The 16005-nt window shown below is 43.2% G+C and overlaps 1 protein-coding gene across 8 annotated transcripts in view; it reads left to right on the top strand.

The window, feature by feature from the left end:
* Positions 1 to 16005, top strand: part of LOC112264430 (collagen alpha-1(XVI) chain-like) — a 112553-nt gene that overhangs the window by 81002 nt on the left and 15546 nt on the right. For 5 of the 8 annotated variants that reach the window (XM_042295284.1, XM_042295289.1, XM_042295282.1 and 2 more), the window contains 10 exons: positions 1335 to 1391; positions 1673 to 1708; positions 1909 to 1980; positions 9855 to 9908; positions 11868 to 11915; positions 12100 to 12219; positions 12712 to 12759; positions 12904 to 13002; positions 13266 to 13310; positions 14753 to 14797. In XM_042295284.1, coding sequence (XP_042151218.1) covers positions 1335 to 1391; positions 1673 to 1708; positions 1909 to 1980; positions 9855 to 9908; positions 11868 to 11915; positions 12100 to 12219; positions 12712 to 12759; positions 12904 to 13002; positions 13266 to 13310; positions 14753 to 14797 — 624 coding nt within the window. The remainder of the gene's footprint in view (positions 1 to 1334; positions 1392 to 1672; positions 1709 to 1908; positions 1981 to 9854; positions 9909 to 11867; positions 11916 to 12099; positions 12220 to 12711; positions 12760 to 12903; positions 13003 to 13265; positions 13311 to 14752; positions 14798 to 16005) is intronic. The other 3 variants (XM_042295283.1, XM_042295286.1, XM_042295285.1) reach the window with 3 other exon arrangements.

The following is a 16005-nucleotide window of genomic DNA, read 5'->3' as shown; positions in this document are numbered from 1 at the left end:
GTCCAATCAACGTGAGCTCAATATGAAGTGGCTCACCCTACTTGTAGAGAAAAGCCAATGCCATCCTCCTCTCTTTCATGTTGGCAAAACGGTCTAGTACTCTGTCATACAGTACACAATTTTAGTTTTGCTAGGCTACCTTGCTAAAATGCTTGCTCGCTAGCCTAACTTCCATTCATGGGCAATGATTAGCCAGCTAGTTAACATTAGCCTACATCTACCTACATGCTGAACTTCCATCCTCTCAGATCAGGGGCACAATGTATGAATTTATGATTAGATCAGAATCACAGTTATAATCATTGGCCAGTACAGAGAATTAGGAACCAAGTCCAAATCCCTAGTGGCTAATTTAGGAAAGGGCTGATTTTAGCTAGCTGGCTAGCCACTGGAGGAAACAAATCAAATCAAATTTATTTATATAGCCCTTCGTACATCAGCTGATATCTCAAAGTGCTGTACAGAAACCCAGCCTAAAACCCCAAACAGCAAGCAATGCAGGTGTAGAAGCACGGTGGCTAGGAAAAACTCCCTAGAAAGGCCAAAACCTAGGAAGAAACCTAGAGAGGAACCAGGCTATGTGGGGTGGCCAGTCCTCTTCTGGCTGTGCCGGGTGGAGATTATAACAGAACATGGCCAAGATGTTCAAATGTTCATAAATGACCAGCATGGTCGAATAATAATAAGGCAGAACAGTTGAAACTGGAGCAGCAGCACAGTCAGGTGGAAGTTGAAACTGGAGCAGCAGCATGGCCAGGTGGACTGGGGACAGCAAGGAGTCATCATGTCAGGTAGTCCTGGGGCATGGTCCTATGAGATTCAACAATATACTTATTTTCCGTAAATTATATTTTGCTTTTGATGTGGTTGATGTGAAGACAAATCCAAAATGTCTTCCCTTGATACTCACTCAGTTTAGCTCAACTGATTAGCTATTATTTAACCTTTTTTTATCAAGGGAGTCCAAATGCTCGCTGGCTTCCCTTGCATTCAATGTTATGGGCGGCAACAATGTCATACTCTTTCTGACCAAACAGCATTAGAGAGGTGGGGTACACATACTGAGACAGAGGGGCTCTGTTTCACTCATTCAGATGCTTTCTCCAGTGAGATACATTCAGCCTCTTGCTAATTGAAGGAAAATGATGAATCACAGAGTCAAAATAAATTATTTAGATTTTCAAAAGATACATTTATTTTATATATTGTTTTTTGTTTTTTGTTGGTCAATTTTTTTGGGGGGGGAAGTCTGTCTTCCCACGGCATCAATGAATACACGCCACTGGTTATTTCACAGCTTCTCTGTGTGATCTATGAGAGGTCTGTGTTTTCAGGGTGAACCTGGAGACTGTAACTGTATCAGCCCTCCATACGCAGGAACAGGTGGACCGGTGAGTATGGCTAGGTCAACATGCACACACAGATCCATGCATACAGTACACACACACATGCCACAACGTGGTCATCTTAAACTTGTTTTGAGTTCAACTTCAGGGTAGTTATCTCTCTGCAGGGGACACACTCACTCACACATACACACACACACACTCAGCTCTCTTTTAACTGGTTTTGAGTTCATCTGCAGGATTATTTTTCACTGCACGGTGTCAGTGTTTGAACACATATTATCTGCTGATGATGTGCTCTGAATTTGACTACTCTTGCCTTGCAGGGAGCACCAGGAACTATGGGAGGAAACACGTGGCAGGTCTGATCTCTATGTCATCTACTAGCCATGTCTGCCTCTTGGTTTTCTCTTGTGTCATATTAACTGAATATTTGTTTGTTGTTGGAACAATTAGGCTACGAATGGTGCCTGCCAATGCTGTGTGGTTCGCTCAGTGTGTGTGTGCGTGTGTGTGTGTGTGTGTGTGTGTGTGTGTGTGTGTGTGTGTGTGTGTGTTCCAGGGGGCTCCGGGACAACCAGGTCCTCCTGGTCCTCCTGGGCCACAGGGCTTCATCGGCATCACAGGACCCCAGGTAGGAGAGAGGGGGATCAGGGTGGTGGGGTCATGTCAATTAACCCTTTACAACACACTCCTTACTTACCCATTCCTCTTTATCCCTGTACATCTTTAACCTCTCATTCATCAACATGAATGTACCTTGGCTGTTCTATCTCTCTCGCTCTTCTCTCTCAATTAAATTTCAATTTAAGTGCTTTATTGGCATGGTAAACATATGTTTATATTGCCAAAGCAAGTGAACTAGATAATAAACAAAAGTGAAATAACATCTTGCTGCTGTAATGGCACACTGTGGTATTTCACCCAATAGATATGGGAGTTTGTCAAAATTGGATTGGTTTTGAATTCTTTGTGGGTCTGTGTAATCTGAGGGAAATATGTGTCTTTAATATGGTCATACATTTGGCAGGAGGTTAGGAAGTGCAGCTCAGTTTCCACATCATTTTGTGGGCAGTGTGCACATAGCCTGTCTTCTCTTGAGAGCCAGGTATGCCTACGGTGGCCTCTCGCAATAGCAAGGCCATGCTCACTGAGTCTGTACATAGTCAAAGCTTTCCTTAATTTTGGGTCAGTCACAGTGGTCCGGTATTCTACCACTGTGTACTCTCTGTTTAGGGACAAATAGCATTCTAGTTCACTCTGTTTTTTTGTAAATTCTTTCCAATGTGTCAAGTAATAATCTTTTTGTTTCTCATGATATGGTTGGTTCTAATTGTGTTGCTGTCCTGGGGCTCTGTGGGTCTGTTTGTGTTTGTGAACAGAGCCCCAGAACCAGCTTGCTTAAGGGGACTCTTCTCCAGGTTCATGTCTTGTAGGTGATGGTTTTGCTATGGAAGGTTTGGGAATCACTACCTTTTAGGTGGTTGTAGAATTTAACAGCTCTTTTTGGGATTTGGATGATTTTCGGGTATCAGCCTAATTCTGCAGAGTCTCAGTTTGGTGTTTGTCCCATTTTGTGAATTCTTGGCTGGTGAGCGGACCCCAGACCTCACAACCGTAAAGAGCAATGGGTTCTATAACTGATTTGAGTATTTTTTGCCAGATCCTATTGGTATGTCGGGCAGCAGGGTAGCCTAGTGGTTAGAGTGTTGGACTAGTAACCAGAATGTTGCAAGTTCAAACCCCCCAGCTGACAAGGTACAAATCTGTCGTTCTGCCCCTGAACAGGCAGTTAACCCACTGTTCCTAGGCTGTCATTGAAAATAAGAATTTGTTCTTAACTGACTTGCCTAGTTAAATAAAGTTAAAAAATTTAATGTCAAATTTTATGTTCCTTTTGATGGCATAGAATGCCCTTCTTGCCTTGTCTCAGGTCGTTCACAGCTTTGTGGAATTTACCTGTGGCACTGATGTTTAGGCAGAGGTATGTATGGTTTTTTGTGTGCTCTAGGGCAACGGTGTCTAGATGGAATTTGTATTTGTGGTCCTGGCAACTGGACCTTTTTTGAAACACCATTATTTTTGTGTTACTGAGATTTACTGTCGGGGCCCAGAATCTGTGCAGAAGATCTAGGGGCTGCTGTAGACCCTCCTTGGTTGGGGACAGAAGCACCAGATCATCAGCAAACAGTAGACATTTGACTTCAGATTCTAGTAGACTGCCTGTGAATGCTCTAAGTGACTCTGCGTTGAGGTCAGTGATAAAGTAGTTTACAGTACTACTGCCAAGAGATGAGCTATAGGTGTACCTACCATAGGAGTCCCAGCATCCAACAGAGCTGCAAGAGTTGTGACCCCTTTTTGTTGGTTATGTTGTCATAATTGTGTCTAGGGGTGCATATGGGGGAGGGAATCCTGTCACCTCCAGAAGGTGTTTGTCCCCTGTGTGCTGAGAGTTTCAGGTTCTTGTCCAGTTCTGGAATTTAGGTCGCCACAGACTAGTACATGTCCCTGGGCCTGAAAATGGTTCATCTCCCCCTCTAGGATGGAGAAGCTGTCATCGTTAAAATATGGGGATTCTATTGGGTGGGTACACGGTTGAAGTTGGAAGTTTAAATACACTTAGGTTGAAGTCATTAAAACTCGTTTTTCAACCACTCCACAAATGTCTTGTTAACAAACTATAGTTTTGGCAAGTCAGTTAGGACATCTACCTTGTGCATGACACAAGTCATTTTTCCAACAATTGTTTACAGACAGATTATTTCACTTATAATTCACTGTATCACAATTCCAGTTGGTCAGAAGTTTACATACACTAAGTTGACTGTGCCTTTAAACAGCTTAGAAAATTCCAGAAAATGATGTCATGGCTTTAGAAGCTTCTGATAGGCTAGTTCGATTATAATCACAGCCGTATATATCCCCCCCCAAGCAGACACATCGATGGCTCTGAACGAACTTTATTTGACTCTTTGCAAACTGGAATCCATTTATCCGGAGGCTGCATTCATTGTAGCTGGGGATTTTAACAAGGCTAATCTGAAAACAAGACTCCCTAAATTTTATCAGCATATTGATTGCGCAACCAGGGGTGGAAAAACCTTGGATCATTGTTACTCTAACTTCCGCGACGCATATAAGGCCTTGCCCCGCCCTCCTTTCGGAAAAGCTGACCACGACTGCATTTTGTTGATCCCTGCCTACAGACAGAAACTAAAACAAGAGGCTCCCACGCTGAGGTCTGTCCAACGCTGGTCCGACCAAGCTGACTCCACACTCCAAGACTGCTTCCATCACGTGGACTGGGATATGTTTCGTATTGCGTCAGATAACAATATTGACGAATACGCTGATTCGGTGTGCGAGTTCATTAGAACGTGCGTTGAAGATGTCGTTCCCATAGCAACGATTAAAACATTCCCTAACCAGAAACCGTGGATTGATGGCAGCATTCGCGTGAAACTGAAAGCGCGAACCACTGCTTTTAATCAGGGCAAGGTGACTGGTAACATGACCGAATACAAACAGTGCAGCTATTCCCTCCGCAAGGCTATCAAACAAGCTAAGCGTCAGTAGAGACAAAGTAGAATCTCAATTCAACGGCTCAGACACAAGAGGCATGTGGCAGGGTCTACAGTCAATCACGGACTACAAGAAGAAATCCAGCCCAGTCACGGACCAGGATGTCTTGCTCCCAGGCAGACTAAATAACTTTTTTGCCCGCTTTGAGGACAATACAGTGCCACTGACACAGCCTGCAACGAAAACATGCGGACTCTCCTTCACTGCAGCCGAGGTGAGTAAGACATTTAAACGTGTTAACCCTCGCAAGGCTGCAGGCCCAGACGGCATCCCCAGCCGCGCCCTCAGAGCATGCGCAGACCAGCTGGCCGGTGTGTTTACGGACATATTCAATCAATCCCTATACCAGTCTGCTGTTCCCACATGCTTCAAGAGGGCCACCATTGTTCCTGTTCCCAAGAAAGCTAAGGTAACTGAGCTAAACGACTACCGCCCCGTAGCACTCACTTCCGTCATCATGAAGTGCTTTGAGAGACTAGTCAAGGACCATATCACCTCCACCCTACCTGACACCCTAGACCAACTCCAATTTGTTTACCGCCCAAATAGGTCCACAGACGATGCAATCTCAACCACGCTGCACACTGCCCTAACCCATCTGGACAAGAGGAATACCTATGTGAGAATGCTGTTCATCGACTACAGCTCGGCATTCAACACCATAGTACCCTCCAAGCTCGTCATCAAGCTCGAGACCCTGGGTCTCGACCCCGCCCTGTGCAACTGGGTACTGGACTTCCTGACGGGCCGCCCCCAGGTGGTGAGGGTAGGCAACAACATCTCCACCCCGCTGATCCTCAACACTGGGGCCCCACAAGGGTGTGTTCTGAGCCCTCTCCTGTACTCCCTGTTCACCCACGACTGCGTGGCCACGCACGCCTCCAACTCAATCATCAAGTTTGCGGACGACACAACAGTGGTAGGCTTGATTACCAACAACGACGAGACGGCCTACAGGGAGGAGGTGAGGGCCCTCGGAGTGTGGTGTCAGGAAAATAACCTCACACTCAACGTCAACAAAACTAAGGAGATGATTGTGGACTTCAGGAAACAGCAGAGGGAACACCCCCCTATCCACATCGATGGAACAGTAGTGGAGAGGGTAGCAAGTTTTAAGTTCCTCAGCATACACATCACAGACAAACTGAATTGGTCCACTCACACAGACAGCATCGTGAAGAAGGTGCAGCAGCGCCTCTTCAACCTCAGGAGGCTGAAGAAATTCGGCTTGTCACCAAAAGCACTCACAAACTTCTACAGATGCACAATCGAGAGCATCCTGGCGGGCTGTATCACCGCCTGGTACGGCAACTGCTCCGCCCACAACCGTAAGGCTCTCCAGAGGGTAGTGAGGTCTGCACAACGCATCACCGGGGGCAAACTACCTGCCCTCCAGGACACCTACACCACCCGATGTTACAGGAAGGCCATAAAGATCATCAAGGACATCAACCACCCAAACAACTGCCTGTTCACCCCGCTATCATCCAGAAGGCGAGGTCAGTACAGGTGCATCAAAGCTGGGAGCGAGAGACTGAAAAACAGCTTCTATCTCAAGGCCATCAGACTGTTAAACAGCCACCACTAACATTGAGTGGCTGCTGCCAACACACTGACACTGACACTGACTCAACTCCAGCCACTTTAATAATGGGAATTGATGGGAAATGTAAATATATCACTAGCCACTTTAAACAATGCTACCTTATATAATGTTACTTACCCTACATTATTCATCTCATATGCATACGTATATACTGTACTCTATATCATCGACTGCATCCTTATGTAATACATGTATCACTAGCCACTTTAACTATGCCACTTTGTTTACATACTCATCTCATATGTATATACTGTACTCGATACCATCTACTGTATCTTGCCTATGCTCCTCTGTACCATCACTCATTCATATATCCTTATGTACATATTCTTTATCCCCTTACACTGTGTATAAGACAGTAGTTTTGGAATTGTTAGTTAGATTACTTGTTGGTTATTACTGCATTGTCGGAACTAGAAGCACAAGCATTTCGCTACACTCGCATTAACATCTGCTAACCATGTGTATGTGACAAATAAAATTTGATTTGATTTGACATAATTTGAGTCAATTGGAGGTGTACCTGTGGGTGTATTTCAATGCCTTCCTTCAAACTCAGTGCCTCTTTGCTCGACATCATGGGGAAATCAAAAGAAATCAGAAAAGGTTTGGTTCATCCTTGGGAGCAATTTCCAAACGCCTGGAGGTGCCATGTTCATCTGTACAAACAATAGTACGCAAGTATAAACACCATGGAACCACACAGCCATCATACCGCTCAGGAAGGAGACGCATTCTGTCTCCTATGGATGAACATACTTTGGTGGAAATGTGCGAATCAGTCCCAGAACAACAGCAAAGGACCTTGTGAAGATGCTGAAGGAAACAGGTACAAAAGTATCTATATCCACAGTGAAACGAGTCCTATATCACATAACCTGAAAGGCCACTCAGCAAGGAAGAAGCCACTGCTCCAAATCCGCCATAAAAAGACAGACTATGGTTTGCAACTGCCCATGGGGATAAAGATCGTACTTTTTGGAGAAATGTCCTCTGGTCTGATGAAACAAAAATATAACTGTTTGGCCATAATGACCATCGTTATGTTTGGAGGAAAAAGGGGGAGGCTTGCAAGCCGAAGATCACCATCCCAACCGTGTAGCACGGGGGTGGCAGCATCATGTTGTGGGGGTGCTTTGCTGCAGGAGGGACTGGAGCACTTCACAAAATAGATGGCATCATGAGGTAGCAAAATTATGTGGATATATTTAAGCAAAATCTCAAGACATCAGTCAGAGTGTGGCCATCTCAAAGCCCTGACCTCAATCCTATAAAACATTTGTGGGCAGAACTGAAAAAGCGTGTGCGAGCAAGGAGGCCTACAAACCTGACTCAGTTACAAGCTTGTGGAAGGCTACCCAAAACGTTTGACCCAAGTAAAAAAATGTAAAGGCAATGCTACCAAATACTAACTGAGTGTATGTACACTTCTAACTCACTGGGAATGTGATGAAATAAATAAAAAATAAATAAATCATTCTCTCCACCATTATTCTGACATTTCATGTTCTTAAAATAAAGTGGTGATCCTAACTGACCTAAGACAGGGAATTTTTACAAGGATTAAATGTCAGGAATTGTGACAAACTGAGTTTAAATGAATTTGGCTAAGTTGTATGTAAACTTCCAACTTCAACTGTATGTAGCACACATGAGAACACCTTTCTCTGTTGAGATCATTTCCTTATTCATTTCTAGCCAGATGTAAAATGTTCCTGTTTTGACAAATTTTATAGAGTGGGTTAGGTCTGCTCTATACCGAATTAGCATACCCCCTGAGTCCCTTCCCTGATTCACACCTGGTCGTTTGGTAGATCGGACTACCAGCTCTCTGTAACCTAGAGGGCAACCAGTGGGTCCGTCTCCTTTATACCATGTTTCTTGAAGTATGACAATGTCTGTATTTCCAATTTCTTTGTTGAAGTCTGGGTTCCTGCTCTTTAGGCCAAAGGCAACTTTGTTTTCCATAGTGTCTAGTGCTGTTCTTGTCACGGTAGGTGTGAGCGGTAGATGTGAGCAGAATATGTATCTCTCTCTCTCTCTCTCTCGGTCTCTCTCTCTCTCTCTTTTTATCTCACTCATTCTTCTGTCCCTGCCTCTCTGTTTCCTTTCTCTCTCTCTCTCTCTCTCTCTCTCTCTCTCTCTCTCTCTCTCTCTCTCTCTCTCTCTCTGTTCGCCACTCTATTCTTCTCACTCCTGTTCTTCATTCTCCTCCACACTATGTTTCTCTCCTCCTGCTAACTCTTTTCTATTCCACCTTCCACTCATTTCCTTTTCAGGTTTGGCTTGAACATTGGGTTCTAGCTTGGGCAGCTTGAGGTCGTGGCTAATGCAACTCTAAATGCAAATTAATGAAGAACTAAAATAGCAAATTATTTTGTTAATCTTAAATTCTTAATGTAAACATGTTACACAATAGTAAAAGTAAATATGCAAGTGCATAAAGAACTATTGCATAAATGCAATAACATTTAAAGTCAACTGTATTCATGTAATGAAGCTCTATGCTATTGTTAACCTTGTGGGCTGTAAATATATATATATGTATTAATGGGAGTCTTTGTTAAATCATAGCCCTGCTTTAAACATTCACTAACTCTTGTGGGATGCTTTGGGAATGTTAACTATTTCTATCAACATATGATACATTGGGATTGTTGGGAATATTGATGACACTTCATTTGAAGGTTTGGTTATAAACTCCTTATACATAATTAAATAGTTATTTTAGCATTAGTACAATTATTATTAATTAAAAACCTTCAAATAAAGTTTTTTTCAAGAATATTTCCTCAGATTTTGTGGGAAATGTTAAATCTAAACTAATTCTCAACAACATTTTACACATTTAAACCAGGTTAATGGGAAACGAAGATGTAATATTGGTTAATGAAGACCAGGCTGAGTTCACTGTGTAAGAAAATAGATTCATTTGTCTGAATATGATGTTCATGTGTTCATCAAGCACTGAACAATTTTGTGTGCAGGAATCAAATTTGCACAAATATCCTGTTCAAATCAAAGCAATATATATTGTTTGACCTCTTGCACAGTGATCCCTGCATGCTATTCAATCTGATGTTTACAAAATAATCAAACTATTTCAACCAAACATGAATCAAACTATTTAAATTAATTTAAATAGCGCTTTAAAAACGAAACAGCGGAATCAAAAGAGTCTGAACATAAACCAGGAAACACTGGTGATTGGTTGTTCCTACAACCTCGAACCTGTAACCCCCCTGACCATTGATAGAGAGGGATGTGGCAAGCCTGTGATAGGCTAAAACCAGTTGAATCTCAGTTCCTTCTTTCAGGGTAACCCTGGCAACGACGGGGTACCAGGGCAGCCGGGTCTGCCTGGGAGAACTGTAAGTAATAAGACAGAAGAGTTGGAGTCACTTCCATTCCAATTCAGACACATCGGAAAGTGATTCGAAAATCAAATTCCAGAATTGTGAAAAACCATATCAATGAATACCAATGACATTTTCTGATTCTAGAATTTGAATTCATTAGCTGAATTGTCTAAATTGAAATGGATTTGACCGCAACTCATGCCAGACAGAGGAGACGGGGCTAGATGAGTGCTGCAGCTTTGTGATTGGACGGTGCAGGGAGGGAGGAGCCTGGTTGGGTTGTAGGTCTGTGTTGTGAGTGGAGCACTCTGGCAGAAGTTCATTGAGGATCTCTAGACTTTGGACATAACTATACAGTAGACACACCATGACTTAGTGGCAGCTAGAACAATGAAGGCACTCAGCTCAAAGACTTTTAGTGTTGAAATGCACTTTCTGCCTTTCAGAAGGACTTTTACCATTGATTTGTGCCTCAAAAGCACGTACACACACACACACACATTGTTGGTGTAGTTTCATAAATGCAGTGTGTGAGTATGTGAGTGCAGCCATTAGTTTGAGTCGAAGAGCTTTGCTGTACTCTGTTGTCCAGCCTTGTTATGCTGAGTACAGTAAGAGCCTGTAGGTCTTCTGTTGAGAGGACTGCACTATGAGGTCTATTTTCCATATAGCTGGCATCCAGTTCAGCCGCCTGCCACATACACACACACACACACACACACACACACACACACCCTCCCCACATTAATCAATCTACCCACAGTGGAAACTTGGCTTTACGAACTCACACACACATACTCACATACACACTCACTAAGTGCTCCAGTCCTAACAGTAGACAGACATACTGACCCACCAGCTCCTCTCTAGCTCCATGGCCCTGCCTGCATGTTATATGTCAATGGATTTAAATGCCTAAAACAGACTATTAAAACATTTAATTCTTAGATAAATTCTTAATTCACTCTTATCTTAATCTTAGCTAAGAAAAACATATCCTTAAAACCACAAAACATTATTAGAAACATAATTTAACAGACGAGTTTGTTGAATACAAATGAATCCATTTAAAAAGGATAAAAGAACAATTTAGCAAAAGTAAAGGATATTTAAATAGGAGTATATTGAAAGTATAAAGTAAATATCATTGACATATAATGATTCTTCTCTCTGAGACATCCTGTTAATGCACACAGCCTGAGTTTAACAAACCTAATGAGCTGCATCATGCTAGCTCAAATGAGCTCTTCTGGCTAATAACAACCGTTTGAACAGAGCCAACAGATTTTGAAACCAGGCTAAGTGCAATTCACAGGTTCTCTCACTCTGTGAAGGGCGCCACTGCTCAAATGTGGCAGAATTGTACTGTGAGTGGGTTTCCTGGTATGATTGGAGTGGTAAGAATGTTTCAGACCACCCATGCAGGTAAATCAATCAACTTTCAAACTCCCAACAATGATCCCAATAAATGCCTGGATTTGAATATCAACGTGTTTTGAAGGACTTGCAAAACCTTGTGATTTGTAATGTTTTGTGTCTCCTTGGGCAGATCCTAAATGGCACCCTATTCCCTCTAGTGGCCTATGTGACTCTGGCCAAAAGTAATACACTACACAGGGAATGAAGTGCTATTTGGGACTTCTGAATGGGTCGTTCATTGAATTTGGACTGTACTGCAGTTCAACACCGTTTGCACTTTGTTGCATCCAATGTGCAGAAGTCAACTATACTTATAAATTGTAATTGTATTCCAACATTCTACTGTAGAAGGATGAAGTTGCCCCTAGACGCTGATCTAAGATCAGTTTTACATTGGCGGCTCCCTAGTGGTTAAGGCTAGGAGTGATAAACTGATTTGGATAAACTGATTTTTGATCAGTTTCCAAGGGCAACATCTACTTGGAGCCTTTCCCCACCCTCCCTTTCCTTTACATTTTACTCTCCTCTCCCCCCACCCCCGCCCTTCCTCAGCATCTGAGGCTGCCTCAGGATGAGGACCCCAGTCGAGGAGATGGAAAGGTAAGACAGGAGGTAGAGAGGTGCACTCTGGGAAATAGAGTTCTCCAGTACTGCTCTTGGATTTATATGCATGAGCTGTACTGATGTGATTATATATAACACAAACATGCATGAACTGTGTCCATGCAGTGTACATTGAGCTCACACACTTCATGTCATCAAAGTCGTGTGTCCTCTGCTGCAGAAGGTGTGTGAGGACTGCTCCAAGGGCTTGCCAGGGGTACCAGGCATGGCGGGCACCAAGGGAGAGAAAGGAGACGAGGGCAAGACTGGCATAGGCCATGCTTCCGACGGCTGTGAGAGGGTGAGAGGCTGGGGGTGAGGGGTGTATTGGTGGGGGGCATGGGGAGAGTGGTGAGGGGTGCATGGGTGAGGTGGTTAGGGGGGCATATATATTGTTGGCTGGTTAGAACAAGACTGTAGAATCATGGAAATTCTAATGGATTCTTCTGGGTTCATGAATCTACATCATTCTTCTGGGTTCATTTTATTGATTTATTTCACCTTTATTTAACCAGGTAGTCCAGTTGAGAACTAGAAGTTCTCATTCACCACTGTGACCTGGCAAAGTTTGAGCAAAGCAGTGCGACACAAACAACAACACAGCGTTACACATGGGATAGACAAACGTACAGTCAATAACACAATACATCTACATGATTTACATGATTCTTCATTGATTCATGAATCATAAGAATCAATAACACTCTCAGTTTTGGTTCTGATTTTGACCCAATCTATCTGAAGCTTTGCCTAGGCATCGTTCTGACCTATGACCTCTTTGTGTTTGTTACAGTGTTTCCTAAACCAAAGGCTGCAGGGGGAGGAGGCTGCACAGGCTCCTGTACGTCCACACAGTCTTTAACTATCCAACTCTGACACTCACACACACACACACACACACACACACACACACACACACACACACACACACACACACACACACACACACTGATTCATAGATTTATTTATCTTCTTCTCTATGTAGACCACCACCAACACCGATGGAGCTAATGGAGGCTGCTCCGGACCAGGAACACCAGGCCACCCAGGAATACCAGGAGCACCTGGAATAACGGGAGAGACGGTAAGTGTGTGTGTGTGTGTGTGTGTGTGTGTGTGTGTGTGTGTGTGTGTGTGTGTGTGTGTGTGTGTGTGTGTGTGTGTGTGTGTGTGTGTGTGTGTGTGTGTGTGTGTGTGTGTGTGTGGGTGTGTGTGTTTGTTTGTTTGTTTGTTTGTTTGTTTATTTGTGTGTGTGTTTGTTTGTGAGTGTGGTGAAATATAACAAGTTGCGTGTTATTAGCGTGTTGAATCTCTAACAGGAAGTGCCTTTCTGCCTACATTTCCCAGGGTCCTCAGGGGCAAAGGGGACAGGCTGGAGTACCAGGAAATATGGTGAGCTCAAAACCAGAGATTTTAAGGCATTATAACACTTCATAAGGCTATATAGAGACATTATTAGCCAGCACAACAGAGTCAAAGCATGGTGTCTGTAAGGAGAACTGGGTTGACTACCATAGCTAGAGGCAGGAGTTTTACCTGACCATACCGTACCAGATCAGGAAAAACTCCTGGCCCAAAGAAGACTTTCTGAGCTCTTGTTCTGTCTTGACTGGTTTCTTCTTCCTCTAATGGCTCTCCTACTGACTTTGTGCTTTACTGAATTTGAATTGACCACAGATGTTCTTCTGTTTATAGAGTGACTGTTACAGTGGAATGGCAAAGTCTATTTGGGAAGCACCTCTCTTTCTGTGCTACATGGACACTACCTAAAGGCTACATTTCTGTCTCTAGTACTTATTCCATGTCATTTTTTGGGCCGTGTTCAACTACTTGAAAATGTGTCTTTCTTCATTTTCTTGGAAGGAGTCACCGAACTGAACATGACTATGTAGCCTATCTGTCGCCTTGCTTTCACCTATCCCACTGTGTTAGATCAGTGCTTACTTCCTGGAAGGCTGCGTTTCTAGTGTTGGGCCATGGCCATAGTGTTTACGTGGCCTGTGTTTCTTATAAAGCTTCATCAGTGAAGGATCATGCAGAGTAAAGCAACTAACTACATGTTGATTCTTGAAATGTGAGGTCATAGACCACTCTAGTGGTAGGTCTTAGAACTACATAGGTCTTGAATTAAATTAGGTTACTTCCCAAATATCCACCCTTCTCTCAAAGTTTGCACTTCCCATCGTGGATTTACCAATTGTGGAAACTCCCTCCAGCCAATGATTACACCAATCCAATGCTTTTAAATCAATAACAGGAAGTGTGCACACTTTTGGAGAATGGAGGAGAGTAGAGATAGTAGATGTGTTGCGCAACTATGGGGCTAAACAGACAGAGTTGGCTTAGATTGTTGACAACGTGTAATCTATATTTAGTCTCCAAATATTTATTGAAAACATACATAGATTTGCACAAATTTGAACTTGTTGTCTCTCAAATACATTGTTACAGTTGATGGTTAGTTACCTAGTGAATTTTAGCCATATTAGCATAGACAGTTAAAACACCTCAAAAAAAGACATAGTATCAATGACAAGATACAAGGAGCTGAAACGAGCCACTTACGATTCCCCTCATGGCAGCTTCTTGTCATTGTAGCTAGCTATCTGACCGTTCAGAATCACGACAGCACACGGCCTCATCGATGCACGCTTATCATTTTGGTGAAGTTGTCAGCCAACTCGTCTATACAGCCAATTTCCACCATATCCATGAGTATCCCTTCAGCCAATTGGAGTAGTACCGTAACAGGCTAAGGGTCAGTGTTGCTGTTTACAATGCTGAGCTTAGAACAGTTGTTTTAGTTGTCCCTCTCATTGCCTGTTTCTCTACAGGGTCCTCCTGGTTTTCCTGGTCCTCAAGGCTCATCTGGACTTACTGTGAGTTTACTACATGTATATACTGTACTATACTATACTGTGTGTGTTTGTGTCTGTCTCTCCATATCTTTCTTCTGCTTTGAAACTGGAAGAGATGGAGAACTGTTCTGAAAAGGAATGAATCCAAAATGGAAAAAGTCGAATCAAAGTGTTTCGAACATCTTGGTGCCTCAAAAGATCTGTACATAAATGAAAGGTGAAAACAAAACACCAACATTTCAGGCCTCAGGCCATCGTCAGTGTAAATTGTCAGCACACACAGCTGTCTTCTATTTCAAGGATAATTGCATACTTTGAAACTCCATCAACACTGTGCGCGAGTGTTGAATCTCTTTAAATCAGCAGGAGGGGGTGCTCATAGTGATGTGGCTCTGCCATCTCCATCTCTCCAGCTCTTTAATGAAAGTTATTTCAGATGAGGAAACCATTCTATTGTCTCACCAGTTGTTCAATTATTTCCCCTGTCTAAGTGATGGAGAGTGGTAGTGCCATGCAGAGAACACGCCAACCCCCCTTATATCATTCCATTGTTTTAGCGAATGGAAGTCAGTAATGGTTGAACGGTGCGAGCCCAGCATGGAATCCATTTTGAAACGTTAAGCAGCGTTAATTCCAGGTGTGTGTGTGTGTGTGTGTGTGTGTGTGTGTGTGTGTGTGTGTGCGCGTCTCTTCTGCACTCCGCTTTGTATAATTTTCTCTGATTGAATAGTAGCAGCTGCGAAACATTTTTCATCGTAATGAAACTCAGCTAAATTGATAAGACATTGAACTGAATCTATAACAGGGATTTGAATAGCTTTACGCTGTCAGTAGCCTTGTATATTAGAGGGGAGAGAGAGAGAACAGATGTGGAGACAAAGAGGGGTAAGGAAGATAGAAATGGGGACAGAAAGTGAGAGAGAAGAAGGATAGCTAGAGAGCGAGAGCAATGCAGAGAGCCGTCGTCTGAAATACATTGACTGCATTATGAAAATCAATACAATCCATAATGAATGAGTCCTCTGGCTGGTTTGGGGAGAGGGTTGCTGACTCTGAGGGTATCAGTGTGGTTTGGTCATGGTCATGGTCATGGAACTACATCGCATGCATTGACTCCTCATAGAGAGAGCAGCAGGTCACAGAACAGGAGATAAAGTCACATTCCACAAATGGAAAGAAGCCTTCGCTGCTGTCTCCCTCATGCTGTATTGACTGGTCTTGTCCTTGGA

Source organism: Oncorhynchus tshawytscha, linkage group LG13, assembly GCF_018296145.1.
Source record: "Oncorhynchus tshawytscha isolate Ot180627B linkage group LG13, Otsh_v2.0, whole genome shotgun sequence".
Classification (NCBI taxonomy): Eukaryota; Metazoa; Chordata; class Actinopteri; order Salmoniformes; family Salmonidae; genus Oncorhynchus; species Oncorhynchus tshawytscha.
The sequence above is the reverse complement of the archived record's forward strand: the minus strand, read 5'-3'. Positions and strand labels throughout refer to the sequence as shown.